General features: G+C 33.4%; 5 protein-coding genes and 3 long non-coding RNA genes across 12 annotated transcripts; 4 read left to right on the forward strand and 4 right to left on the reverse strand.

Moving 5' to 3' along the window:
- The first annotated feature begins 865 nt into the window (after nt 1–865).
- LOC106298821 lies at nt 866–1868 on the forward strand. Its single transcript, XR_001261568.1, has 3 exons — nt 866–988; nt 1128–1304; nt 1649–1868. It is a non-coding gene; the product is annotated as an uncharacterized LOC106298821 (long non-coding RNA).
- A 1798-nt stretch (nt 1869–3666) lies between these two features.
- On the forward strand, nt 3667–5017 carry LOC106298426. Its single transcript, XM_013734549.1, has 4 exons — nt 3667–4096; nt 4178–4299; nt 4390–4575; nt 4732–5017. The coding sequence occupies exons 1-4, from the start codon at nt 3869–3871 to the stop codon at nt 4844–4846; spliced, it is 651 nt and encodes a 216-aa protein (XP_013590003.1). The 5' UTR covers nt 3667–3868; the 3' UTR covers nt 4847–5017.
- A 4927-nt stretch (nt 5018–9944) lies between these two features.
- Nucleotides 9945–10571, reverse strand: LOC106297234. The gene is made up of 3 exons (XM_013733513.1): nt 10331–10571; nt 10109–10232; nt 9945–10001 (listed from the first exon to the last, which is right to left on the reverse strand). Exons 1-3 carry the CDS (start codon nt 10480–10482, stop codon nt 9945–9947), a joined length of 333 nt encoding a protein of 110 aa, XP_013588967.1. The 5' UTR covers nt 10483–10571.
- Nucleotides 10572–11633: 1062 nt separating this feature from the next.
- Nucleotides 11634–12165, reverse strand: LOC106299826. Its single transcript, XR_001261894.1, has 3 exons — nt 12146–12165; nt 11783–11854; nt 11634–11689 (listed from the first exon to the last, which is right to left on the reverse strand). It is a non-coding gene; the product is annotated as an uncharacterized LOC106299826 (long non-coding RNA).
- Nucleotides 12166–15087: 2922 nt separating this feature from the next.
- On the reverse strand, nt 15088–20217 carry LOC106301037 (cyclin-A3-4-like). 3 transcript variants are annotated; one of them, XM_013737341.1, is made up of 9 exons: nt 20001–20217; nt 19620–19806; nt 19192–19246; nt 18981–19127; nt 18748–18897; nt 18496–18664; nt 17348–17615; nt 17080–17174; nt 16835–16994 (listed from the first exon to the last, which is right to left on the reverse strand). In XM_013737341.1, exons 2-6 carry the CDS (start codon nt 19751–19753, stop codon nt 18509–18511), a joined length of 642 nt encoding a protein of 213 aa, XP_013592795.1. In that variant the 5' UTR covers nt 19754–19806; nt 20001–20217; the 3' UTR covers nt 16835–16994; nt 17080–17174; nt 17348–17615; nt 18496–18508. The 3 variants fall into 3 exon arrangements, with proteins under 3 accessions (XP_013592798.1, XP_013592796.1, XP_013592795.1); XM_013737344.1 differs by lacking the exons at nt 18981–19127; nt 19192–19246; nt 19620–19806; nt 20001–20217 and adding an exon at nt 15088–15278 and having other exon boundaries at nt 16870–16994; nt 18496–18651; XM_013737342.1 differs by lacking the exons at nt 18496–18664; nt 18748–18897; nt 18981–19127; ... (1 more) ...; nt 19620–19806; nt 20001–20217 and adding exons at nt 15088–15278; nt 17794–17908 and having other exon boundaries at nt 16870–16994.
- Nucleotides 20218–21538: 1321 nt separating this feature from the next.
- On the reverse strand, nt 21539–22626 carry LOC106298884. The gene is made up of 2 exons (XR_001261597.1): nt 22296–22626; nt 21539–22049 (listed from the first exon to the last, which is right to left on the reverse strand). It is a non-coding gene; the product is annotated as an uncharacterized LOC106298884 (long non-coding RNA).
- Nucleotides 22627–23882: 1256 nt separating this feature from the next.
- LOC106299410 lies at nt 23883–25575 on the forward strand. Of its 3 annotated transcripts, none has more exons than XM_013735501.1 (6): nt 23883–23987; nt 24281–24556; nt 24656–24726; nt 24837–25150; nt 25236–25307; nt 25385–25575. In XM_013735501.1, exons 1-6 carry the CDS (start codon nt 23933–23935, stop codon nt 25515–25517), a joined length of 921 nt encoding a protein of 306 aa, XP_013590955.1. In that variant the 5' UTR covers nt 23883–23932; the 3' UTR covers nt 25518–25575. The 3 variants fall into 3 exon arrangements, with proteins under 3 accessions (XP_013590955.1, XP_013590956.1, XP_013590957.1); XM_013735502.1 differs by having other exon boundaries at nt 24284–24556; XM_013735503.1 differs by having other exon boundaries at nt 24837–25145; nt 25385–25447.
- Nucleotides 25576–26013: 438 nt separating this feature from the next.
- LOC106299558 (oleosin 16 kDa) lies at nt 26014–26549 on the forward strand. Its single transcript, XM_013735632.1, has one exon. It carries the CDS (start codon nt 26057–26059, stop codon nt 26540–26542), a length of 486 nt encoding a protein of 161 aa, XP_013591086.1. The 5' UTR covers nt 26014–26056; the 3' UTR covers nt 26543–26549.
- The last annotated feature ends 292 nt before the right edge of the window (nt 26550–26841 follow it).

Raw genomic sequence — 26841 nt, forward strand, 5'->3', positions numbered from 1 at the left:
CCTCACATGTCTGGACATCCACAAAACCATAATCTGTCATTCTCACCATGCACCTCAGCTATCCTGATGATTAACAGTCTCTTTTACATCATGCTCTCTTTGGTAATGTATGTACTAAAGCTCTCTTTTGTAGCCTCAACCGAATTTTGCTAGATGCAAACACTCATAGACATGCTAGTGTATAATTATTAACTTTTCTTTGTCATCTGTTTAGCTCTGTGTCCACATCTACGCAAAACACTTTTTCATGGATCGATTCGAGATCTTGCAGTGGTTGAATCTGAATTCTATTTAGCTGATTGAGGTTTGTATATTTCTTAATGGAATCTGTAATCCTGTATTTTCATGTTGCATCAGAGGCTGTGAATTGTCTTTATTTTTATGACATTGCATTAGCACCAGGACCATTGCTTTACTTGATTCATATCTCTTTTGTTTCTGTAGGGAGAGCTTGCTACTTTCAAGTCCATGACTTGGTTTGCCAAACCCCAGGTCTGCTCCTTTTGCCCTTTAACAAAAACAATGGTTAGCAGCTTTTCAAACTTGATAACAACGAAACTGAACAGACACAGAACTCCAACAAACAGTTTGCACCCATTTATGTTTTTTTCCTTGTGTGTGTGTGATGGTAAGTTATCAGTGCTTTGACTTGTGCTAGGAGAGGGTGGTTGAATGATTACATCTTTACTTCTCAGCCCCGTCTTCTTGGTCAAAGCAACAGGGTACGGTTTGCTTCTTACTCTAGAGATCGTGATCATGGGACTGGCAGTTCTATTCAGGATCAACAGTGTAAAACAGCAGACAACAACGGTGGTGTTACAGAAAATTGCGATCAAGACATGAATGGTTGATGTAAGAGAAAAGGCTGATGGAGTAGGAAACTCAACTGATTTAGACATTTATACCACAGCACAAACCAAAGACAAAAAACTGATGGTAGTAAGATGAAATCTTCCTGAAAACAACAAACTGAAGGATTCAACTCCAGGTAAATTGCTTAAGAGTACCATTGCAGATACAAATTTCTTAGATTACAAACACTGTTTGTTATCCAAACTAATGAACAAAGCTCAAAGCTCATCAGTAGAATTCTGTAGCATTGTGCTTAGAGATCTTTCGTTGTGGAGATACAGGTAAGGTCAAACAAACAGATGGAGTTTGATCCAGTTAAGCAGCATAGGCATTTTTGTCCCTGGATCTGGTCGACGAGTAGAAAAGGCCCTGGATGGAGGCAGACTCTATCTGCATTACAACGCCATAAGGGATCTTGTCAGACTCCACTATCACCCTCTTCCGTTCTCAAGGTAACACATTATTTTCCATTTTTTCTTAGGCACAGTAATTCGTTTTTTTCTAGTGTTAGGATGGATAGATATAACTTACCTCCGACCATTCTCATTTTTTCTCGACATGAGATCATATAAAACCCCCCTTTTGTAGCAAAAAATAGCAGGATCAGATAATACTCCACGATTCCATTATGCATGACTTCTCGTTGATTTGATCTTTTTGGATTCGTTCCGAGCATGAGATAACTGATCAAATTGTAAAGAACAAGAACTATATACATTTCTATACCTGCAAGTTATTGTTATTTCATCAGTTGCAACGTCTTTGATGGTTCTTTATGTGATGTTTTTGTTGTCAGGTAGATGATCCTTTAATATCTGTTCGGAACTTTATGCATGACTTCTCGCTGAGGCACAGAAGATTTTGTTACTGAAAAGACTTGAGTGCAATGTAAAACTTGAAAAACTGTTAACATTCATGTTGTTCTGAGTTATTTGTTGATTTCTCAAAAATTAAAACCTATGTTGTCTAACCCATTTGAAATTCCTGGAGCTTAAAATCATGTGTAGATACACTCATAACTTCATTCGTAACATTGCTCTTGTAAGTCTAGTATCAATTTTGGGTTGCAATGATCCCTGAGAAAGTTCAGGTGCATAACATAAAAAAAGAAACAGTTTCGGATCACCTTTTAGTTCGGTTTAATATTATGGTGTTGGTTCGGTTGTTACACTAATCACCCTAGTTTAGTGTTCTTCAATAACTCGAGTGAACATAGTTGATTGGGAGACTCCTTTCAAGGTACAATAGATATAAGTTATCATATCTTCGGTGACAAAAAAAAAAAATTTATTATTTGGTTTTGAGAAATTCCTTATAATACCTAAAAAAAAAAGTTTTTGTCACAAATATAAACCTTAAAAATAAAAATGACCAAAATAGATTTAAATGTTTTATCAAAAAAAGTAAATATACACTTATACCCCTAAGATTAATTAATCTAGACATTAGAGTTTAGAGTTAAAGGGTGGAGTTTAGAGTCAAGGGGCACGGTTTAGGGTTTAAAATTGAGCAGTAGGGTTTTGGGGATGGATTTCAAATTTTAAAAAATAAAAAATAAAAAAAGTTTTAAAAATTTCAAAATAAAAAATGTTAGTTTAAGTCATTTTAGTTTTTGAAGTCTATTTATGCGATAAAACTTAAAAAAATATATTCGAGAGAATTGCCTTTGGTTTTTCCAAAAGATTATTTTTCCTACTAGATTACAGAACTTTGAAACTCAAGTGTGCGGATATTTCCTGAATTAGGATGGAAAAGACAAGCGCAAGTAGATCCCTGATATACAACCATTTCCTTCCGTCATGTCCCACTATCTTCATTTTAATTATTTTTATATCAAAACTTTTCTAAAACAATAATAATTTATGAATACTTTTCAAATTAAGTAATTATGTGGACCATCCCCGGATTCATGGCTCAAGTTTATGGACTATGCAAACCTGATGCTAACACATTTGTGTTTCTTAAACTTTTAATGTATTAAATAGGTGTTTAAATTCTTGTTTATATCTGTTTGCAGCTGCTTTAATACCCTACCAGGGATCTACTTGTGCTTGTCTTTTCCACCCTAATTCAGTTGTGAACTTGTGATCCTACTTTAGTAGATGCGGGTTTAGCACCATAAACACGACCATAAAAATAAAATCTTTGTAAGCTTTTAATGTATCTAACTGTAAATCATATTTCCTTTGTTTCATAAAGAATATCACTTAGATATTTTTTACACATATCAAAAAAAATAATTGAGATGTATTTATGTTTTCATTAATTACAACTAGTTAATCAATGGTCTTTAAAATAAATAAATTTATTTATAAAATCAATGCATTTTGCAATTAATATTTGACTGGAATTGATTATAAATTATATTGGAATTGTAGAATGACACTTCTTATATAACAAGAAAAAAATGTTAAAGTGACAATTATTCAGAAACAAAAACAGAGAGAGTATTTTTATTTTCGATCAATGATAACGTGAAAGTTTAAAATTATAAGAACTTACAAAATCAACAATATGTGAAATGCTAAGTCAAAAAAAAAATGTGAAATGAAATGGCAAATTTAGTTTTTAATTACTTAAACATGGTTCCTGGTTTTAAGAACTAGTATTTAATGGGATGTTCTATGTGCATATAGTCGTATGAAAGATAAATATATGCATAATTAAATTGTAAAATTAGTTTCTATTTACTTAATTGTGAAATGACCGAACACGATTCCTGGTTTCCAACCCATGCTCAATGTGGTATAAGACTAGAACAAAGTTATTGTCCCCAAGAATGTAAAGCTGCAGCACGTTCACTCTACCCTGATTACAAAAACACGGTCCATGCTTTCATACTCAAACAGACATTTGACCCACTTTAATTTATTAACTTATTATCTACATTATTCACATATTGAGACGCAAAGGAAAGAGAGAGAGTGACTCAAAAGATTACGATACAAAACCGAACCCAAGTCAATTATCTTTCTTTCAGACCAAAGACGAAGAGAGAGACAGAGAGAGAATCGTAATGGGAGAAGTACAGAGGATCGTGGTGGTTGTAGAGGATAAAGAAGCGGCCAGGACAGCGTTACAGTGGGCACTTCATAACCTCTTCCGTCACGGTGACGTCATAGTCCTCCTCCACGTATTTTCTCCTCCTCCCCGCAAGAAGAAATCCACGGCGGCGCGTCTCCTCCGCCGCCACGGATACCATCTCGCCCTTTCTTTCCGTGAAATCTGCGACGATTTCTTCAACGTGAGTGAATGAAACAGTCTGATCTCAAGATTTTCTTTATTCTTGATGAGAATTTTAATTAGCTCTCTTCGTGGTTAACAGACAAATACGGAGATAATCGTGAGAGAAGGAGACGAAGATGGAACAACGATCGCTGAAGTCGTGAAAGAAACTGGTGCGTCAACGCTTCTCGTTGGTCTCCATCAGCAGAGCTTTCTTTACAGGTACTATTATGATCATTTCGAAAGTTACGGGTCATTTCTAAAGATTTTAGAATCCCCACAAGTTATGATTTAGTTTAATGTGATGTGTAGATGGGCAGTGAGTGGGATTGATGTAGCTAGAAATTTTAATTGCAAAGTAATGGCTATAAAGCAGCCTTCACCGGAAGAGTCGCCGCTGCCGGGAAAAGCTAAGGGATGCAAGACCTCACAGACGACGGTGACGTTAGATAGTTTAACTAATTTTGACTTTTCTCAAATAGACATTTCTGGATTACAGTAAGATTCCTAACCTCTTTTGTTTTCAAATTAAATTATATTGTTTTTAAATATTAACTAAAACTATGTGATTTGATAAATAAATAATCTTAAGACACATACCAGTTTGATATCTACAGAACATTGAATGATGACATGTAGCTTTGTCTGAAACAGGGTTCCTGAGATTCCGACACCTAAAGTACCGTACAGATTATGCCCGAGTCCTCGTGCGATACTATGGAGAACAAGACCACGGAGATCTAAAGACCGTTACGCTGCCGTTTCATAGTCTACCATTTTTGTTCCAAATAAAATGCAAAATACAAAGCTTTACTCTCAGTTCTTGTGCAACACACATTCTAACTCCATACAAAAAAATCATTCGAATCATGCGAAATTAACACGCATAGGCATAATGTAAATAATGTTCATTTATGTTAAGAACTCGTTTTCCTCTCCATAAGCTGTATTTGAATCTGTAGGCTAAGAATATCCAAACAACATTACCTTTCCTCTCCATAAGCTGTATTTGAATCTGGTGGCAAGCTCTTTTGTGGTCGGCGGCCAATAGCTCACTGCTTCGGTTTGAGGAGCATCAGTGCTGCTGAAGAACTCCTTGAGGACATTTGTCCTGTATTTAACGTATCGGAAAGCTCCTGCGAAAAGGCACGATCCTAGACAGGTGCTCTTTGTCGATCAAGAATGTCCAGAGGAGCTCGCCTGAGGTCTTCCATTCGTCGTCGATAGACATACGGTGATCCGCCATGGGAGCAAGCTAGAAGAACAAAAAAATAAGATAAGGTTAATTAAAGTGAAACGAGGCAATGATTTGTATTAGCTAACAAACTCGAGCTTAAAAGGCATTCTTATTTTCGCTGGAATCGGTGAAAATAGGTTGAGCAAGATGACGATGAAGCCGAATGAAGAAGATAACTCTATAAATAATCTGGGACGTCCAAAATAAAAGGTAGCATAATGATCAAACAGCTGTTATTAATGACAAAGATCTGTGTTGTCCACATCCGGTTCCTACAAGCGGCTGTCGAAATATAAGGAAAATCAATGGCTGATAACAAAAGTCTGCCACTTTCGAGGTTCAGTTAGTCAACCTTGTGGCTGGAGTTGAATTGAAAATGTTAAAGACTCAAATGCTATTTAAACAAAAGTGTTCTGGTAGAAGAAAATGTCCTAGAGTAGAGTGAAATAAAAAAAAATCATGAAATGTTCTATAATGTAAATCTTTCTAAATTCAAAATGTATTTCTAATTTAATAGAAAAAAGGTGTACTTTTCTTTTAATAAAAAAAATCATAGCACACGAAAATAATCAATAACACATTATATATATTTCTTACTATAATTGATTTATTTTCTCCTTTATTTCTTTAATTTCATTTGCTACCATATAATTTTTACAGTATCATAATTGATAGATACACATATACATAAAATATAATATTCCCACATACTTTCGGACTTTTTTATAGTTTATATATATATTTAGTCATTCTATACTTATGATAAATAAATATTTTACGTATAGAATTTGTATTTTATATGTTTGATACCTATTCAGCTCTCGGCTTGGTTCTAATCTGGTATGGATATTTTGAATATTGAAACCGTTCAGATATTTAGAAATTTTGATTCGCTTCCAGTTTTAGTTATTTCGGTTCAGTTTGGTCGGTGTTTTATTTACGCCAACAATACCTATCCACCTCTACTCTCTCTTAATCCCTATGAGTAACCCATCCACCTTTACTCCTCTTCATATCTGCAGTTGATCCTTCTAGAACTAATTCTATTTTGACTGAATTGCTCTCTTATTTCCCATATGCTGGGTTTATCTCCCTTGAATTTATTTTTTAATCTTTGTGTAGTTATGTTTTAATTCTTTTTCTTTCGGTTAATTTTTTTAATTATTTTCCTTTTATTAATGGGGTTGGCTTGTAATATTGCACTAGATTTTAATCCGCGCTTTAAAAGCGTGGGATAACTTTTTCGTTTTTCTGTTTAATAAGATGTCAAATATAATTAACATATGAACTTTGAAATTTGATCTTTAACGTCTATAATTAAGTGTATTTATTTTTACGTCTCATATTAAGTTAGTTATCTCGCATTTTTACATGTACTACTTTAAAATAGTGGGTTTAGTAAGTTTTAAGATAGATGTCATTATATGCTGGCCAGGGGTGGGCATATCGGTTTAGTTTCGGGTTCGGTTTGGTTTAGTTAATTTGGGTTTTATAAAACTCAACCCAATTAAAACCAAAGTAGCTTTGGTTTAGGTTCGATTTGGGTTTAGTTTGGTTCGGTTTAGTTCGGTTTGGTTTAGATTTAGTTTGGTTTTCCTTAAAAATCTATGAAACAAAAAACCATTTAAAGCTCGATGACAAAACTCTTAACCACGTCAAAGGAAGAAATACATAATAAGCAAAAAGCAGACTATTTGTAATCTAATTAGCGTAACAAAGACTTGTAAGCATTCCAAAACCTATTAACTAAAAGACTATTAGCATCTACCTTTTTGTTTTTATTGATCCTATAATAACTTTGTTACATAATTTAGAGAATGAAAATTGGAGAAGATGAGCGAAACGACATGGCTACGATTTAGATGCTTATAGGTTTTAGGTTTTGTTTTCAGTACAATCTTTAGGTATTAGGATTATTTGAATCATATTTGGATTTTTTTTTAAATATATGGAAGTTAAGAAAAAATGGAAAACAAAACTTTAACTCTATATATATATATATATATATATATATATATTTATAGATAAAAATATATTAGATTATTGGTTTGGTTCGGTTTGAACCCAAACCAAACCAAACCATTCGGGTTGAGTAAAACATGAACCAATTGGGTTATGTAAAGAGCACGGTTTGGTTTGGATCGGTTTAACTTCGGTTGGTTTGGTTTGGATCGGTTCGGTTTGAGTTTTTTGCCCACCCCTAATGCTGGCTAAATAAGCGAAGAAAAATATGCTTTTTAGATTGTCATGGTAAGAAGAGACGGTGAAGATGTATATCACTGTTTTGAAATTTGACCGAATCCGTGGTCGAATTGGTAAACCCGGTAACTTGATATGTAATTCGGTTTATATTTTAAAAAAATATTATTTAAAAATTCGATAAAATCCTTACAAAACCGTTTAAACCTAAAACCCGCCAACTGGTTGAATTACTGGTTAAACCAGTAAGTAACTTTGACTTATTTTTTCTTAGATCTTTTAGTTACGTTATGATAATATATTTTGTATTGTAATTCAGAAGTTTGATTTTCAGTTTTTACTATTTTCTTCCTCGTATGTTGTTGATTCCGTATAACTTTTGGCGTTTTTTTTTTGTTATAGACAATCTATTACAACTTGATGTTTTACGTTTAGTTTATTTGGATTAAAATTATTTTGTTATTCACGTTAGACCCTTAAATAGTTTTGGATTTTAAATCTTGATTTTTCTTTTATTATATGTCATAATTTCTAATTTGTTACAAAAATTATTATTTAAATTTCTTTTTGATATTTTCCTATGTGAAATGAAATATTTTTTAACTTATGAGAATAGTTTAGCATATTTTGATAGGTGAACATGTTAAAGATTCTTGTGTCAATTTAACCTCTTACAGTAAATCGTGTTTATAGTGTTAAAATGGTTTAAGAGTATAAGAATATATATGTATTTTATTAGGCATATCTTTTTGGCTGGTAGAAGTATAATTTAAGATATTTTTTCTTCCCAATAAATTATCCCTTTAAGATTGTTAGGATAATATATTTTTAATTGTTTAAATGGTAAAAAACCATGAGAATATCGCAAGATATTACTGGCCGCATATATTGTTGGGAAATTGTTTTAAAACGTTGCATAGAGAAATAATGAAATAATTAATACTACTAACAATAAATGATAGTGGCGTATTTTGTAAATATTTGTAAAAGAGAAGGGGACCTCACAAAAAAAACCTTATACTTTAATAGTATAGATGTAATCTAATCAAATGTTTATTTGTGTTAAATGATGTGTATATTTGTAAAATAGTTATATTGTTTAAGTTTCAGAATATAGTTCGGATGAGCATAAAAGTGTATCGGTGATATTACTCGGTTATAGATTATAGTGAAAATGTTCCTTTTTACCATATGTCTATCTTGACCATTGTTTCAGAGATCTCTGGTTCGAGTGATAACTGGTACAAATAAATATTATATGATGTGATTTTTAGTCTAGAAATATTACGGGTTTCGGTCTCCAACGTCCTAGTATTAAAAAGAAGATAATATTAGATTCTTGGAAACTAATATTGTCAAGAGGTCACTTTTTCTTCAAGGATTAAATATCTTTTGTAGCACAACGCCATTAAAATTCTACATGTATATGTTAACCCAAAAATTGGTTAACAACCAAATATATTTATTGTTTTCTGGGTAAAGCCAAACAATATGATTTAAAAATAAACTAGGTGACTGGTCCGCACCCAGGACAAACATGAAAATATATTGTGATATGGGTTGAGTTGGATTTTGATGGAAACATACCTTCAATAGTGAAATCATTGATTTCCATGTATTGCAAGTGCAAAGAAGTCGATACTTACATATACCATACATCTTCAATGTGGGAGAAAGTGGAACAAGTGAAAGTGGGACAACGTGCAATTTGTTAAAGTATTCAAAATATGGAAAAATTAATAGTGTTCAGTTTTAGAAGGAAAAAAATTTATATTATCACTAAGTGAAATTGTGTTGTATAAATTCTGTAATTGTATATTTTAGGTGAAATATTAAATTTATGTTTTTATATATTTTTAAAAAACAGTGGCATATTAAAAGAAAAAAAATAAAAAATGAAATATAATCCATAAGTAATATAAAATAAGAAGTACAATCCTCGATAAAAAAAATTTCCATCGAAACCTGCAAAAAATTATTTAATTTTGTTAGCAATCGTACGATATCAAATAGCCTAATAGATTTCTAAATTTTATTGAGACGAAAATTATATTAAATTGACATACCGTTATCGAAATAGTCGTAAAACTGGTTTGAATGATATTACAACCCGTCTTTCGTAAGAGATTGTTCTATCTGTTAATAGAAGAAAAAAAACAAATGTAAGAATTTAATAATTCAAAATTTCTATCGAATAAAAATAGACTAAAATTGCGTACCGTTCACTATGAAATATTCTGAAAAACTTGTTTGTAGACAACATTCTTTGTTTTTGTCTATGGCTTCCCTTGTTTATCCGTTATTAGGATTTTTAATCCAGATCTCGACTTTACTCTCGAAAGTGCAACGTATAACTGGCCATGAGAGAACATTGGTCTAGGTAGAAACAAACCAACATTTTCCAGCGTTTGACCTTGACTTTTATTGATAGTCATCGCAAAAGCCAACGTAACTGGAAACTGTCTTCGACGACAACGCGGTCCTCGATCTATATAGGTGTTCAAAAAATAATTTATAAACTGATTAAGTTACTGATAACATGCATAGTTTTCAAAATCAAGTATACTATTAACATATTAAGTTGTCTCTTATTACCTGGTCAGCCGATGAACCGGATAACACAACGCAGGGAATCCCTAATAATTCTTCTGCAAGGTTGTCAAGCAGAAGGAACTTTGTGTGGCCAGTATTGTCAAGGACTACCAATTGTAAATTGTACCTATATCGAACAGAATGAGTTGCTCATATATTTCGAAATCACTGGTTTCTCGAGTCTAAAGCACATATAGAAATTACGGTTCCAATGTTTATACTTACCTTGGCAGAAGTTCTGGCCGATAGGTTTTACACTTGGCGCAGTAGTACTTTTTCTTGACTTGGGACTTTTGAATTCCATAAACCATCTGATCGCTTGGCACAGACAATACTTTTTGACAACAGATTTTGCAACTCATATAGTACCATCCCATATCATAATCAATGGCAGCAATTGTACAGATAACAATACACCTCTCTAGCTGTGTATCCAAAAAGCAGAGTGTTATAAAAGAATCGAAAAACAACCTCAAGATATAACATCTCCTTTACCTGTTCTGTCTCCAACACTTCAATAATTGATTTCTGAATGATAGGCTTGAAAAATCTACTTTTCAAATATTTCCGGAATCAGACAAACAGGTTTCGACGGCACCAATGCTATATGCGGGTCTCTTTTGTTCAGCCTGGAAATATTTGAAAAGTATTTGAAATTATGATCCCAAAAGCGTCGGTATAACATATATTTTGTAATATATTTTTGTTAAATAATTTTAAACCACTTACAATTTTGAAAAAGCTTCAACCTCTACCATTTCAGGATTGAGGGAAACGTCAGTAACACCGTATGCAGTAGATACACTATCTGTTGATCACATAATCAAAATAGTTAAGTAAACCGCAGACATTTGGCAGACGCAATTTGATACAAAAATACAGGGTGGTTACCTTTGAACACACTGAGCTTGCCAAATCGCAGAACACATATAATAGACTTCTCCTGGATGAGGTTTTAAGTAGCATCATGTACAAAGATAGCATATTTACCCCACAGATGAACCGTGAGGCGATCAGAACTGCAATAAAAGAAAAGAAAAAAACACCTAATTTTTTTTGGCAAATGTGATACTATGAATAAGCGCTGATTCATTTTTAAGAAAAGAAAAACCTACAACTGATTCTGGAGCTCCAGTGTTATCTTTTCCGTGTCTTTTCAACAATCTCCAAAATGCTGACCCCGACTATTTGACCTATGACGTCTAGAAAAGATAATCGAGGGAAAATATCAGTCCAAAATGGTACGGATAGATATTTAGAAACAGAATAAGCGCTTAACGGAGAATCTCATCCAAAACATGTTTTAATATACTCACCAACCAAATACTCAGTAGCAACCAACCCATCCAAGATATCACGGAAAGCAACTGGTTGGAAACCAGTGAGTGGGCGTGGGAAGAAATCACACACACAAACACGGGTATTACGGCCAAACTCAATCATGTATGCATGTTTGCTGGTTCGATATGCACCTCCCGATTGGACAACTGAAAAAGTTTCAAAAAATTTCCAATACCCTTCTTTGAGTCTTGGCTCATATGGTGCTACCAAAGAACTACTAATAGAAGCATGAATCTTATCTCCCTGCAAGTTAAAATTTCATATTAGGGAGAAATCTATAGGTCGGTGGTAATTAATACTTTGGTATACTAAAGTCTATGAAAGTGTATATCTTACAAAGGAATCGCATAGCACCAACTCAATAGTATATCGATCAGCTGCGATATACTTTTTCCAAAGACGGATAATCTGAACATTAATATGAGATATTTCTTTGTAAGGTTCGAGCTCTGAAACTGTGCTGAAAGTAGACATCTCTTTAGGTTGAAGTATGTGTTGTTATATAAATGTGTTATTATAAATGGTGTGTTCGTCAAGGTAAATTTCTATATTCAACATAGCTTGGGTCCGTAAAATTATTATGCGTATATCCTCTACCCATATTTACTCGAAATCATAAATTTGTTATCAATTGTAATTAATAACAAAACTATTTAGCAAGTAAAATACATGAAAGTAAATATAAATGATTGACTTTACTTTGACATTAATTCCGAAATTTATTTATTTTCTAAATACAATGTTCGACATCTGATCTAATAAGTGATTGACATTAATTCTAATATATTTACTTCCTAAATAAATGATTGACTTTACTTTATAAATGATGGAACTACAGCCACGTTTTTTTTTAAGAATGTAATGAAAATTTCACTTAATATTTCTGTTGTCATTAGACAAATTTGTCTCTTTTGTTTTGCAATCATTTTGATATAATTTCATCTCTTCCAGCAAATTATTACTAAACCGTGGGGAATCATTTTGATAAAATTGTTTCGAAACTTGCCAATTATCATGTGTAATTCTGTGGAGCACCGAAAGAAAAAAGAGAAGACAATATGTTTTTCTTAGAAATAAAATAATGAATAACACCGAAAGCCAATAAAACAGTTTCAACATAAGTAAATTTTTAAAAATTAAAAAAAATCCCAAACTAAAATATTAAAAGACAAATCCAAGAGATAACAATACTGAAATACGACAAAGCCATATTGTCTGAAAATAAAAGCAGAGTTGACAATGTTCCAAAGCGCAATGGGCGATTTTCACTCCCCCTTGATTTTCTTTTGACCCTGTTTCTTCTTGACAGAGAGTTGATCCTCAACATCATTGTCTTCCTCTCCTTTGATTTTTCTTTTAGACACATGAGTTGCTGAAGAACCACCAGAACCATCGGAAATCTCGTCGGAGCCGAGCAACATCAAAACCTGAAAAATAAAGAGAATTGCAGAAAATATTGGCTTAGGTGTATCTGTCAAACTTAACCAATCATAACCAGTGTATTACCGGTTTATGAGGCAAAGCAGCAAAATCCTCAATCATTTCACGATCATCATTAGCACAACGAACAAGATACTGAGAGCTCTTTCCTCTGATGTTATCAGAATCAACTGAAATTTCAAAAAGCAGTCTCTTGCCAAAGAGGTCGCTAATTGCTTCTGGTAAGAAGTCGGGATCTTCATTCTACCATAAATTAAAGAGGCGAGTTAAACAAAAGAATGTTATTAGGCAAATTATTGGCAGCTGTTAATTTCGAAAACTACCTCATCGTAGAATTCAGCAGCTGTACGACGCACAATCATCTGAGCGTTGGTATCAAACAAAAGAAAGTTTGCCTCACTGGAATCGTCTTTAAGATTGGCAATTAATTTAAACCTGAAACCAAGAAGACTATAATGTCAATCTTATGTTTAATTCACCCCTAGGGTGAACCTTTAAATTCACCTCTCTTCTTATTACCAATCAAAATGCCACCAGATTAATAATAAAATAGATTAATTTTATTTAAAAAAATCTGAAATAATTGAAAAAAAATAATAACGCCAATTTTAATGATACTAACGCCACTAACTAAACCCTAAACTTTAAATCTATACCCTAAACCCAAATCCTAAACCCTATGTCTTTCCTTTATTTTAATTTAATTAGTTTATTATAGAATCTGTATTTGCCTATATATTTTACACTTAGACTGAAAATGCCATATAAATTATTAGAAAGATTTGCTATTTTGTATTGGTTTTGGTGACTAAAGTTTTAAAATTATTAAAGTTCAATTTTTTTTTCTTTCATTGTCAAAATACATATAACTTGGTAAACAAACTGGATAAGAAAATAAATTAAACTTTAGTTGAAATTCAATTATTCTTTTATCTCATTTATTTGAATTTTATAAATATATGGTTAGATTAACATATAATTCAAACATTGTTTTTACGTTAAAATTAACCAATGTATATTTTAAAATTTTAATATTGATTATTTATTATTTGGTGATAAGAAAATGTATATGAATTCGTTCTTAGGACAGTGGTGAAATGACGAACAATTGAAATCTAAAAGTGATGTACATTAAAAAAAATCTTGAATTTATGTCAAATACTTTTGTTTTGATGCAGCAAAACAAAATATTAAAAATATAATAATATTCTCTAATAGCTATCTGTATGTTTTCCCTAAGAAAATCCAAAGAATGTAGTTGATTTTCTTAAAAAAGATTGACAATTTATGAATTTTAATTGATATTCAATGATTGCCTTCAATCATGCTCACTAATGGAAATTCTGGTTATAATATTAAGTCTTGGGGCTGATAAGAGGGGTTTCACAGAGTTGCTATGTACAAACCTCAATGTTACTTATATAATCTCCATACCATATCGAAGTATCATATTATTATTTATTTTACCTTAAAAAATCAGCGTTTGTGTACGTAAAGAGTGACCCATAAGTATTAAGTTGGATAAAATAACCGAAATTAACTATCAAATGTAGCTTGTACTTGCAATAGTAAAAAACTTACAAAACAAAACTAATTGTTGATAACTTAAGCAAAATTCTATCATTCTAAATTATTGAACAAACTTACACTGTTTAACTTTCATGACTCCTAGTCTCCAACCAATTGCATACATGAAAAATAAATCTTAAGAAAAACGCTTTACAAAGCTCTGAAAAATTCTTATTTGTTCTTTTCTTTCTGAAAACATCAAAATATCTCCTCCTTGAGCCTGTACAACGTCATTTCCTTCTGCTTGATGTAACAACGATCCTCTTCGTCCACCAGGAAAAGATTCAGATAATACTTGACACTGAATTTGTTGTTGATGTTCTGAGAATCTATTGTGTCTTTTCCGGCAAAAAAAAATAACAAACTCGTGAACTTTGTAATCTACCTCCATCGAACTGCACGTATTTCCTTCTTCACTTGTGTTTCCTTCATGAAAACCCTCTGTTCAACTGCCTATTCCAAAAACACATAAATAGCAAGCATTAGATATGTGCACATAAGCACAAGTTTCATCTGGATACATCTTCAGCAAACACTTTACTACTCTTTTAGCCATCTCAACGTTACCCTTTTTCCTGCAAGTAGAAAAAAAAAGCTCCATATAATAGTGGCTTCTTCCACTGTTATGTTCCTTATCATTGCTTCGGCTTCCTCCAATAGCTCTGCTTCACCCAACACGTTAAGAGTAGTGTTTTATTGATGGCTCAACAAAATACTTTTATCTCATCGTTATCAAATAACCAGATGTCTTCTCTAATTCACGACAAATTCAAATTTACAGTTATCAAATCTCTGACCACCTTCCTAACAAGTGACCATTGTTCTGCATGACGCACACATATAACCAGGTCACAAAATTTAAATAATGACATAACCAATACAAAATATGTGTGCAAACTATATGAAAATATGAACATCTAGTAATACGCAAGAAGGAATTTCTTACTTAAGCTTCACAAGCGTATCCAATAACAAACAAACTCACTAATATGAGTATCATGAAGGCTTTGGTTCTAACAAAATGATGCAAAGACACTAATAAGTTATCAAAACCCATCAACTTATATATACGATACAAAAGCTTAAAAAAACTAAGTACACCGTAAAAAGCTTATCCATAGAGAATTTATGCTTAGTTTTTTAAAAAAAAAAACTAATTAGTAGTATCTGATATTCAAAGCCATTGAGTAGAACCAATAACTGATACAAAAGATAGTGATAACTATCCAAACAATTGAATTAGCTTTTCAAAGCTAGAAGAAAAGACATACGATGTAAGAGCTTATCCACTAAAAAGTTGGAAAATTTGATCAACTTTAACTTGCGAGCTTTAGAAAGTTGCATGAGGCAGCCTAAAATTGAACCAATTAAACTGTAAGTTAAAAAGTAAAGAGAATACTTATTGTTGAAAGATGTTTCGTCGGTGACATCACACGCAAGCGAGATTCCCATTGCTCCACGGACTGCTGCAATAAGAAGAAACCCCATACGTGAGTATTACAGGTTCCCACCATAGTGAGGAAAGAGAAAGAATGCATATATAACATTACGATGAATCGAGAAGGAAAATCCGGGATAGTCCGGAATCGCTCTTGTCTGGTAGTATCCCAGATTTGCAGCTCAATTCTCTTCTAATCCAGCTCAGTAGCCTGCCTGTATCTTGAATTTAATTCTGCGAACAACAAAAAAAACTTGAGTGACTATTGACCACTAAAAAGAGCACTTACGAAGAGTGTCATGTATAAGAGAGATCATACTTGATAGTTGTAATGAAAGAGATCAACATGGTTCTTGTCGTAAGTTGCATGATCGAAGTGAATCATGCTATTCAATTACGTCTTTTGTATTTCTTTGATCCAGTTCTGTTTAATCAAAAAATCAAAAGAGCAACATAATCAAAAAAGAAAATGATTTAAGAGAAGATAAGATTTAATAGGAACCATTATGAGATTATCTCGATACGGCTACAAACATATAGAGATGTAACACCCACCATTGACGAAACTGGACTGAGATGCAACGCCACAGTAGATAGAAAGAACATGAAAACAAAAAAAACTAAAGAGAACGCTTTCTATGATTCGACTTCTGTTTCAAAAGAAATCCCTCTTTAATAGAAGTCAAATAATATGAGCGTTTTTGATAGAAACCGAATCAATTCATCAAGCTGAGGAAGATGATTGGTTTTGGTACCAAAACATTTTTCGCTAAAAGAGAAATTAAAATAAAAGAAGTAATTGCATATATTTTAATGACATGATCTAAATATTTTCTTCAAAGGAATGACATGTCATTAAATTTTTATTTGATTGGTTGATTAAACATGCTGATGTGGACACTCTAGATGTTGATATATTCCTCTTTTAGTATTGTAAGATGTTGTGCAATTAAACATTTTAAGTACTTTTATATACCTTTCCACTCTTTAACAGAACAGAATCTGATAACACAAATAATCATTGTGGACATGTTACTCATACTGTAATCGTATACTTGTTTAGCATAACGACCCCACAGAGTACACATCATCTTCACATTACTGTAAAATATAAACTTAAGTGAGAAAACAGAATATAGATGTTTAGCTAGCAAATAAAAGAAAAAGATAAAGAACTTAAGCTTACTTCTGATCACGTAACTCAATCAAGAGCCTCATGTTATCTTTTCCTTTTATCATTTTGTTTTCCAGAGACCCAAAGTTAACTTTGGCCAATAACATCTACATAACAAAAACAGAAAAAATCAGGAACAAGTATAACAAAACCGAAAGAATATTTAACTTAAAACCATTTTAACCACATTTTAACCACGCGAATTATATAAGTAGAGTATTAATGCTTAGTATTAATACAAATCAAAGCTACATGATAAATGGCATAGAAACTGACTCACCAACCAAACAGTTGTTATCAAACTTTCCACCAAGAAGATCATTGTAGTCCGCAAAATACTTTTCGGGAACTTCAGTTGGAAACTCATCAGCTTTTCCAACAAAAGTTGTTGGAAAGAAGCCAATTTTGTACGGATGTGTGGTTGTATGGTAGTCACCAATAGCATCGTACACTTTGAACAACTAGACGACAATCGCATCTCCCTCATGTAGCTTGTCTTCATACTTTTTGATGAGCTGTTCACCAACTGAAGCATGAATTCTTGTCCCCTGATTGTCCATATAAATTTTATGAGTTAGACAAGTAAAAGATAAGAGTTCGGTGAAAGCAGAATAAGTAGATATGAAACAATAATTTTCCCAAAAAAAACTTGAGTTTATTGTATAGTAAAAGTAAAATAAAAGACGAATATGAGATGTCAAAAAATGCAGTAATATCTTTACTTACTTCTTTATCAACAAAAACCAATTCAATGGTGTTTCCTGATTCTTTGTTATAGTTTCTCCACAAGCGAATAATCCTAACTTCAATACGCGAAGTATCTTTACGCGGTTTTAGTTCTCTAACATAAGAAACAGTGTTTTTTGGGGCTTTAACCAATGCCATTCTTTTCAAAAATTGTTAGCAAAAGAGAAGAATGTTTGTATTTTAAGACCTTGGGGGTCACCTATATATATAAGGATTTATTTTTCATAACAATCGACCAATGAAATATTTTTCATAATAAATAATGAAATCGTTTAAAGAAAGATATTAAATTTGTATTGTCATAAAGTGATTTGCAGGCGATATGATTTAACTTGCGCAAATAATCCATATTAGAAAGGTAAGTTATTAAAAACAAACAAGCTAATTAGAAATTGCATTTAAACAATGTAATAAATATGATATCAAGTTGCGCAAGTTTACTTTTTGAATAATAAGGAAAGTTATTAATACATGAATTAATTAATAATCTTGCACAAGTAATTTATAATAAGGTAAGTATTATCCCCCTATCTGTTTTTGTCAAAACCGAAAATTAATATTGCATTATATGTGGGCTTACCTAAATCGATAATAGTTTTGGGCTTGTCTAAATAGGCTATACACATATTTTATCACCTAAGATAGTTGAAGCTAATTAAGAAGCTACGAACGAAATATTACCTCAGCCTCAGCTTCAATGGGTGCTAGAGATAATGTGGGACCACAAGCTAAAATCCAGGATCTTCAAGCTTGGTGCTATTGCAGAGGCAGCTCCTTTCTCCACCCACTTATCAAACTTCGTATGATAAGACAAGTACTTTGTACTTTGTGATTCTTCTAACATTTGGTTCTGTTTTTACATCACCAAAAGAGATTTAGCTAGATTAGAATAACCCACAACTTTCTGTAAAAGAAACAGTCATAGTTGCTTACCCAAGGATGTTGTTTTGGACGGATGATGAATCGAGCAAGAAAGACGGCAGAAGCAGCCAAAAGAGAGGGTAAAAACTTTACACAGCTATAATCCAACAGACTCAACTCTGAGAGATAGCAACAGAGGAACTCTATCTGCAACAATGACTCCTGCAAAGAGAACGTGAAAAACACTAATGAGTTAACAATTGATAGTGTACAAGTTGCAAATATGCTCGCGGGTTTGAGCGTACATTGAAATCTCTAACCTGCCTAAGCAGAACATGTCTCACTGCATAGTCGATGTAATCCTTGGTTGGTTGACCAGAGGAAACCATGTAACCGTCCTTGAATTTCATGGACTTGGCACGTGCTGCACGAAGCTTTCCACTCACAGTCACCTGGGAGTAAGCATTTGAAATGAACTCTGTAAGAGATTTACTATGGATTTTAGCTTGTGGTCACCTCACGTCCCTTAGCACCACTCTCCATGACGAATCTCAAGACACCATAGCAAGCCCTACACAACACAACATAATTGCAATATTAACACCCGGCTCTTATTAAGAATGAGAGCATCAGAGACAGGTAAATCACAATGATCATCAACCAGCCAAGACCTACTTCAAACCTTATGAACTGACATGACAATACAGGCCAATTAAAGAGTGTGACTTTCCATACAGTATCCATGGAAGATAGGACCTCTATGAATAAGCTTTCATGAGGATGCACATCACTATTGTTAATGCCAAAAGTTAAAAAACTTCAATCCTATCTATTATCTGATGTGACTTTATTATATGAGTGACAAGCTAACACATACACCAACCAATTAATATAGCAGTTTGGTGAAAAAAAACACACAGAAATGTATAAGATAGATGTCGAACCTGCAGACAGCAAGTCCACCAAGGAGTTTGTAACGGAGAGACTCAGCATAAGAGACAGTGAGATAGAGCGTGTCGGAGACAAGTTTGTACTCCTCAGCAACCTCCACTAACCAGTCCATCAAAAACCCTCTCATGGAAGGAGTCAAATCACAATGTAGTCATGTAAAGGTCTCTGCTTTAACTTCCCCTGAATCTCACCAAATCCAAACAAACAAACAAAAAGCATTAATCTTTCAGCATTACATAACAAACAGTAACCAAAAACCATAATCCCCAAATCCAATTAAACCCAACTAAACGATCCAATTAAACCCAAAAACCCTAATCCCAAAATACAATTAAACGATCTGAAGTCAAAACCGTGTGATCTCACAAACATACCCCTATTAAACGATCAGGGTTCGAACTCCAGCGACTTTCTGTCTACCTTCACATCGTCATCGTGTCTCAAAACAGAGCAGCGTCTACAGAAGGGCGAGGGAGGGACCTGGCGTTGAGGCTGCTTGATGATTGCTGAATCAGAGATATCGAAAAAGGGAACACACTATCTCTGTAAGCTTTAGGTGTTGCAGAAAAAAAGAGAACGAAGAAAGAGACTTCATAGTGAACGTCGAAGAAAAAAAAAAGATCGAAGAAAGAGACTCTTGATGGAATTAATTATTAAAAATAAAAAATAAATAAAAACAAGAGAAAAAGACAAAAATAACACTAAATCAAGTTTTTGTTCATAAACTAGCACTCAAGGTCAAAAGTCACAAAAATAACACTTAATGTTTTATCAAAAGTCACAAACTTAGGATTTAGAGTTAAAAGGTGGGGTTTAGGATTTAGTGTTTAGGGTTTAGGGTTTAGGATTTAGGGTTTAAATTTTAGGGTTTAGGGTTTAGAGTTTAGGGTTTAGGGTTTAGGGTTTAAAGTTGAGAAATGAGGTTTTGGGGATAAGATTTCAAATTTTGAAAAATAAAAAAATTAAAATTTTCAAAGGATAAACTTAGAAAGGTGCTATTTTGATCATTTTAGTTTTTGAGTGTTATTTTTGTGATATAAAATTAGAAAGGTGTTATTTTGGAGATTTGCCCTAAAAACAATCGACCACTGAAATCATTTCAATTCTATTGAGAATGTCTGTATGAGTGCTAGGTGGCAAGAATATATAGCGAGATTATATTTTAACTGTATTAAATTAAATGTTCAATAGAATAACCTAGAAAAACTACAATCGTAAGAATATCAACAAGATCTGAACCAAATATAAAATGTAATCAAATATTATAAACATTGAATATTTTACTCCATATTTTTATCAAATAAAATATTTTGATCCAAATTTAAAATTTATTTTTAAAATAATTATATATTTATTTTTAAAATAAGTCTATTATTTACTGCTTTAATAAATACATATTGTTATCTTTAGGTTGGTCGAATTGCTTGTGTTTTTTAGATCTGATTCTAACATTTAACAAAATTGCTATATTTTGTTTATACAAATGGTATCAAAATATATGGCACAATAAATAGTAGCTATAATTGGTAATAAAATATCAGTTATGTTAGGATACAAAACCATAAGTAATAAGTGTTTACCATTTTTTATTCGGTCAACATCTTAATAATAAACTGTAAAAATTTAAAGCTATTGTTTTTTTTTATCTTTTTTAGTTGCTGCAAATCTTCATAAGAATTGTTAAAAATTTACATTGTTTCCACTCCAGTTTGAACTAATAATCTAAATTTTATGTATAATATAATGATAGTATTTATATATATCAGTTTTAGATGTGTAAAAGCATTTAGTGATTAGTGAAAATATGGAGATATGTTTTCAAATTGGTTAGATTTTTGTGATATTTAGAACACTAAAAACTGGGTGGTAAGTAAGTTTGGATGATGAATCTACAATGTTTAACATATTCGGGTATTAAATGATTCTGCACATTACTACTCCAGCTGAGAAAATCATTCTCATCAAGCACATAATCAAGGTAAATTGCAACAAAACGGAAATCAAGTTTTTCTCGGCCAAAAGATACATTGCAACAGAACCGTTTCTGCTGCCGTTTCTCAACCCTCTACTTCAGAGACAAATCAGTAAAAGGAACTGAATAAGATATGTCGAGAATAAACACTAAGATATGATCACTGATTTTAATTTACAGTAAAACCACCTGATGATGATAATTTATAAAGTCCATCTTTTTGAGGCTCATATGTAGGTCAGTAGGTAATTTATCATCATTGGATGGTGGTGAGAACTTTCCCGAAGGTGATGTGCCTGTTGATTCAAAACTGACTCTGGTCCCATTCAGAAGAAATCTATGGTGAGCTGAAACATGGAGGTTCACAGTGTGGATTGTGACATCACATTCCCAAATAGTAAAGCTCTATCTTGCAGACAGAGGAAGAATCAAGAAGCTTCATGTCATATTCCTATATGAAACAGAGAATAGCTTTGTCAAAAAAGGATAAAAACAGAGCAGATCTAAGATAACAACAAACAAACACGATAAATAACTAAGATATTGGTTAATGGCCCCTCTAAACCTAAAAAAGTTCAAATCTTTAATAAGAAAAAACTTAAAAAATCGTATAATCATGGAGACACTACAGAGATATCTCCAAATAACCAAGAAACTGGTTTATGTTAGAGCTTAAAACTTACAATCTCTCTCATACCTTAATACCTTAAAAAGAACTTTTCAGATCAAAGAGAGATGAGCCCACAAAACGCAGCAGCTCGGCGCAACATAGCACTGCTGCTTCCGCCGCCTCGTAAACGCTTCACTGAATCGTGAGACTATCCTCTGGCCACCGCTATGGAGAGAACAGCTCCGAGTTTGAAGAAAGAGAGTGTTGTGGTATGATTTCTGATTATCTGGTTCTGACTTCACGAAATACCTTGCGCTTGAATGGAGATAAGAGCCGAGAGGAGAGAAGGTGTCGTCGGAACTGAAAGATAAAAAAGAAGGCCGAATAAGATACAAAATAATGAGATGGTTAATTAAAAACTTTTCATACATATTCAATTTATACAAATTTTAAGAGAAAAGAATGGTCAATGCAACTTCGTCACTTGTTCTTCCCATCATCTTCCTTGTTTTGTTTTCCTTAGGTACATACTTTCATTAAGATTTATCCATAAAATTATCTTCATCATTTTCTTTTTCAAAAGACCGTTATATTATTGTCAGATCTACTCATTGACATAGTCCCCAATATTGTAGTTAGTTATGATGCTAACCGTTGGTGTATATTTATCTTTATACTTCACTTGTGCTAATGTTATTTAAAAATTCCGATTATTATTTGCTATAATTTTCTCAGATTCGGGCAACTATTCATCGCCACATATTTTTTTTTCATCGCCACATATAACAGATATTGTAGTTCAGTATATTTATTTTCTTTAAGTAGTAGCGAACTTTTTGTTATCTGAGAACATAGGAAATATAGCTTTGTTTGATATAGGTGAACAGAGTATGGGATCCAAAGAGTGCGCAAGAATACTTGGGCCGTGCACAAACCACCATTGTGATACCCGGTGCCCTGATATCTCAGACTGTGATCGGGCATGCAAAAATTGTTTTTCGGGACATAATGCAAGTGGTCTCTGTGACCCCCAAGTAAGATATAATTGTATGTGCCGATATGATTACCCTTGTGTACCGCCTGGTATGTGATTTATGTACTGTATCAACTTTATCCAAATATTTAAGTAAAAATAAAAGCATAAAGTAATGTCAAGTCCCACAATGATTGAGATTTAGAAATTAACTATGAAAGAGTACATCAAACTGATCAAAAGAGGAAGTAGAAAAAGCTTGTATCCTTCTCTGTTTTGGTTGAAAACAAAATATAACAACCTTTCAACAGGAGGTCGTTTTCATCATCTCAATCCCAACTTAACCAAGATGAACTGGTCAATTCTTTCGGTAACCAGACGATTCCAATTAAAACTGATACGGTCTTTACCAAACTGTATAGATCTTATGTATACACGTGGGTTTCACATTGTCCTTTAAACTCCCAATTGACAATCACAATATTTTAGATGATAAACAAATAATAAAATCATTTGGTTAGTAACTTCATTGAAGTTTTCCGGTGAAATGACTTGGTCAGATCTCAGAAGTCAAAACCCAATTCGTCCAGTGACATGCGACAGCTTATACAATTTGATTATGACGTGGACGACCTAAACAAAAAGTCAATATATCCAATCTGTTGACCGTTAACGCCTTTTAAACCAAATTCGAATTTATCTCCGTACGTACACGAGATCTTGATTGTCCGATTCTGATCGATTGGAATCAATGAACGCCTCACAAATCAACGTTGCCTCCGACCGATTCTGCTCTCTAGAACAAGGTAACGGCGTATGTAACCATTACTTCAGCGGGAAACTAAGCTATATATGCTTGTAGTTTTTGGATTAGATAATTCAATTTTTATTTGAGTTGCTTAGATGAACCGTGATAGCATTTAGTTGATATGGATATAGAGGAACTTGATTTATTTTCAAATTCAATGGTGATTAATATTACATTAGAAGACACCGGTACCAATATGACTTGATGATTATGATGGAAACGGCACGGTCTATAGTGTTCATTTGGTTGGTAAATCCAGATGATTCTTTGGATCACTAACACATGTTTCAGTAGATGCTGTTGATATGACATTGGAGGATCAGGAAGATGCATGTAGATATGCGAGGCGTGAGAAACATAATTTCTCTAGGGAGCAGAGAAAGCTTATCCAGGTAATGAATGTAAAGAGAAAAAGAGACTTTCTTTGCTTGGAGAACGTTAACGGCGAGATGGTGAACATACTGGAGGGGCTCGAATTGCATACCGACGTTTTCAATGCAGTGGAACAGCAGAAGATAGTTGATAAAGTGTGTGAGCTACAAGAGAAGGCACGTAAAGGAGAACTAAGTAAGTAGGGTTCGCTTGAGGCTAAAGCTTTCCTTGTTTTTTCCGTAGATTTGCCAAAAGCTTTACAAAAGACTTCTCTTGTATTTCTCTTTGCTGTAGAGCGTGGATTTACTCCTAAAGGAAAAGGACGTTCAGCTATTCAATTCGGTTGTTGTTTCAACTACCGAACAGTAAGTAGTTAAACTTGTTATTGATCAGTCTTTTTCTTCAGTAAGTAGTTGAACTCGTTCTTTGTATAAATTGTAATAGAATCTTTGTTGCTTTCTTCTCATTTTGACAGAGCAAAGCTGGAACCCCGGCTGGGATTCTTAGGCATGAAACTGTTGAACCATTACCTGCTCTTTTCAAAGTGATCATTAGAAGGTTGGTTGAATGGCATGTCCTGCCTCCAACTTGTGTACCTGATTGTTGTGTCGTCAACATCTATGATGAAGGTGATTGCATACCTCCTCATGTCGATAATCACGACTTTCTTCGTCCATTCTGCACCGTTTCTTTCCTTAGTGAATGCAATATCCTCTTCGGATCAAACCTAAAACTTGAGGAAAATGGTGAATATTCGGGTGGTTCATACTCATTACCGCTTCCAGTTGGGTAAATCATATGTATTTTGCTTGCAAAATAAATTTATGTTACTTATTGGAACTCTATAAAACAAGATTAATTTAACTTGTTTCAGATCAGTGCTTGTGTTAAACGGCAATGGAGCTAATGTTGCTAAGCATTGTGTACCTGAAGTTCCTACAAAAAGGTAGTTTTTATTGGTTTTTCTTTTATTAACAACATTGTTTGTGCTATTTATGTGTGTTTTACTCGGTTTTTCAACAGAATATCAATTACATTTAGAAAAATGAACGAGTCAAAACGTCCAATCTGGTTCACACCAGAGCCTGATCTGCAATGGATACAGCCATTGCAAGTCGAGCTGGAATCGTCCAGTTCATCTGACCATGTTTATTAATTTCTGAAATGTGTAAATTTATGTAAATTTCAGTTTGATTTGTGGTTATATATAAGGTGAATAATTGTGTTTTCACTTTTTCTTTAATAATGTGACCAAACAACATGTTCTACGAAATCAAATAAATTTAAAATTTATATGGATTTAACCAATTAGCGAGAAATTTCGTTTCTCTATTGTTTTATAACCATGTAGAACGGTCATGCACTCATGGTAAGTAGCGCAAGTCATGGATAACGAATAGTTATTTACTTATATTAAATTTTTCAAAACAAATACATTTCTAAAAGTTTCAGCACCAAAAATCAGATTTAACTAATAATATTGACCAGAAAAGAAAGGAGAAAACTTAAACCAACAAAACTTTCAACGGATAATGGTAGACGCAGAAGAAGCCAGTAAAAATAAACAAGACCGGAACCACACGTGTTTGCATGCATGCGCCTTTAAATCTGAAACATGTCTCCATTTGTTTCACCCTTTATGTCCTCTCACCCTTTCAATCTCGTTACCTCATTCATCTCGCTTTCTATCTCGTTATGGCTAGCGACATCCAACACAGACCCGTGTACGGCTCAACCACCGTGCCTCGCAGCACCAACATTAACAATCCAGTCGCATCCTTTCTCCGTCAGCTACAATCAAAAGCTCGTAATCACTCTGGCCAGCTTTTCGGCCTTCTTGCATTCTTCATCTCCGGTGGAATACTCCTCTTACTCACTGGAATCACCGTCACAGCTTTCGTCCTTGGATTCATCGCTTTCCTTCCAATCATCATCATCTCAAGCCCTATATGGATCCCTTTGTTCCTCCTTGTAACCGGCTTCTTGTCCCTCGCTGGAATGGTATTCGGTACGGCGGCTTTGATCTCGTGGACGTATAGGTATTTTAAAGGCATGCACCCTGTCGGGTCGGATCAAGTGGATTATGCTCGGAGTCGGATATTTGACACGGCTGCTCATGTCAAAGACTATGCTGGTGGATACTTCCATGGCAAGCAGAAAGATGCAGCACCTGGTGCATGAAAAGCTTCGCCCGTATACGGTTTGGTTTCATGTAGAAATTACTTTTCTGTTTTTATTATTTGTGTTGTTTTAGTTTTATTCTGTCTCTTTTTGTATGAACATCAATGATGTATACTGAGATCAATTTAATCTTTCAAATTTAGTTTGTGTTTTTGTATGAAATGTCACTTAAAAATGGTAAGATTTTCTTTTTGCCGTATGAAATATACTATATGAGATCTGTCCCTTCCGCTACCTTATCTTTGATCGCTCCGTATATACGTAATCCGTAAACCATACACGAAAATAGTTGGTCCAAA

The sequence above is a fragment of the Brassica oleracea genome, chromosome C6 (genome assembly GCF_000695525.1).
Source record: "Brassica oleracea var. oleracea cultivar TO1000 chromosome C6, BOL, whole genome shotgun sequence".
In the NCBI taxonomy this organism is placed as follows: domain Eukaryota; kingdom Viridiplantae; phylum Streptophyta; class Magnoliopsida; order Brassicales; family Brassicaceae; genus Brassica; species Brassica oleracea.

Bases quoted from the DNA above. Each gene is read 5' to 3' on its own strand.
- LOC106298426 (XM_013734549.1), top strand. From the start codon at position 3,869: ATGGGAGAAGTACAGAGGATCGTGGTGGTTGTAGAGGATAAAGAAGCG. The intron at 4,300-4,389 runs GTACTATTATGA...TGTGATGTGTAG, and splicing joins CAGCAGAGCTTTCTTTACAG to ATGGGCAGTGAGTGGGATTG. The intron at 4,576-4,731 runs GTAAGATTCCTA...TGTCTGAAACAG, and splicing joins ATAGACATTTCTGGATTACA to GGTTCCTGAGATTCCGACAC.
- LOC106297234 (XM_013733513.1), bottom strand. From the start codon at position 10,482: ATGGGATGGTACTATATGAGTTGCAAAATCTGTTGTCAAAAAGTATTG. The intron at 10,233-10,330 runs GTAAGTATAAAC...TGTTCGATATAG, and splicing joins CGGCCAGAACTTCTGCCAAG to GTACAATTTACAATTGGTAG. The intron at 10,002-10,108 runs GTAATAAGAGAC...ACACCTATATAG, and splicing joins CCGGTTCATCGGCTGACCAG to ATCGAGGACCGCGTTGTCGT.
- LOC106301037 (XM_013737341.1), bottom strand. From the start codon at position 19,753: ATGAGAGGGTTTTTGATGGACTGGTTAGTGGAGGTTGCTGAGGAGTAC. The intron at 19,128-19,191 runs GTGACCACAAGC...GCTTACTCCCAG, and splicing joins GTGGTGCTAAGGGACGTGAG to GTGACTGTGAGTGGAAAGCT. The intron at 18,665-18,747 runs GTAAGCAACTAT...ATGTAAAAACAG, and splicing joins GTCCAAAACAACATCCTTGG to AACCAAATGTTAGAAGAATC.
- LOC106299410 (XM_013735501.1), top strand. From the start codon at position 23,933: ATGAACGCCTCACAAATCAACGTTGCCTCCGACCGATTCTGCTCTCTA. The intron at 24,727-24,836 runs GTAAGTAGTTAA...TCATTTTGACAG, and splicing joins GTTGTTTCAACTACCGAACA to AGCAAAGCTGGAACCCCGGC. The intron at 25,151-25,235 runs GTAAATCATATG...AACTTGTTTCAG, and splicing joins TCATTACCGCTTCCAGTTGG to ATCAGTGCTTGTGTTAAACG.
- LOC106299558 (XM_013735632.1), top strand. From the start codon at position 26,057: ATGGCTAGCGACATCCAACACAGACCCGTGTACGGCTCAACCACCGTG.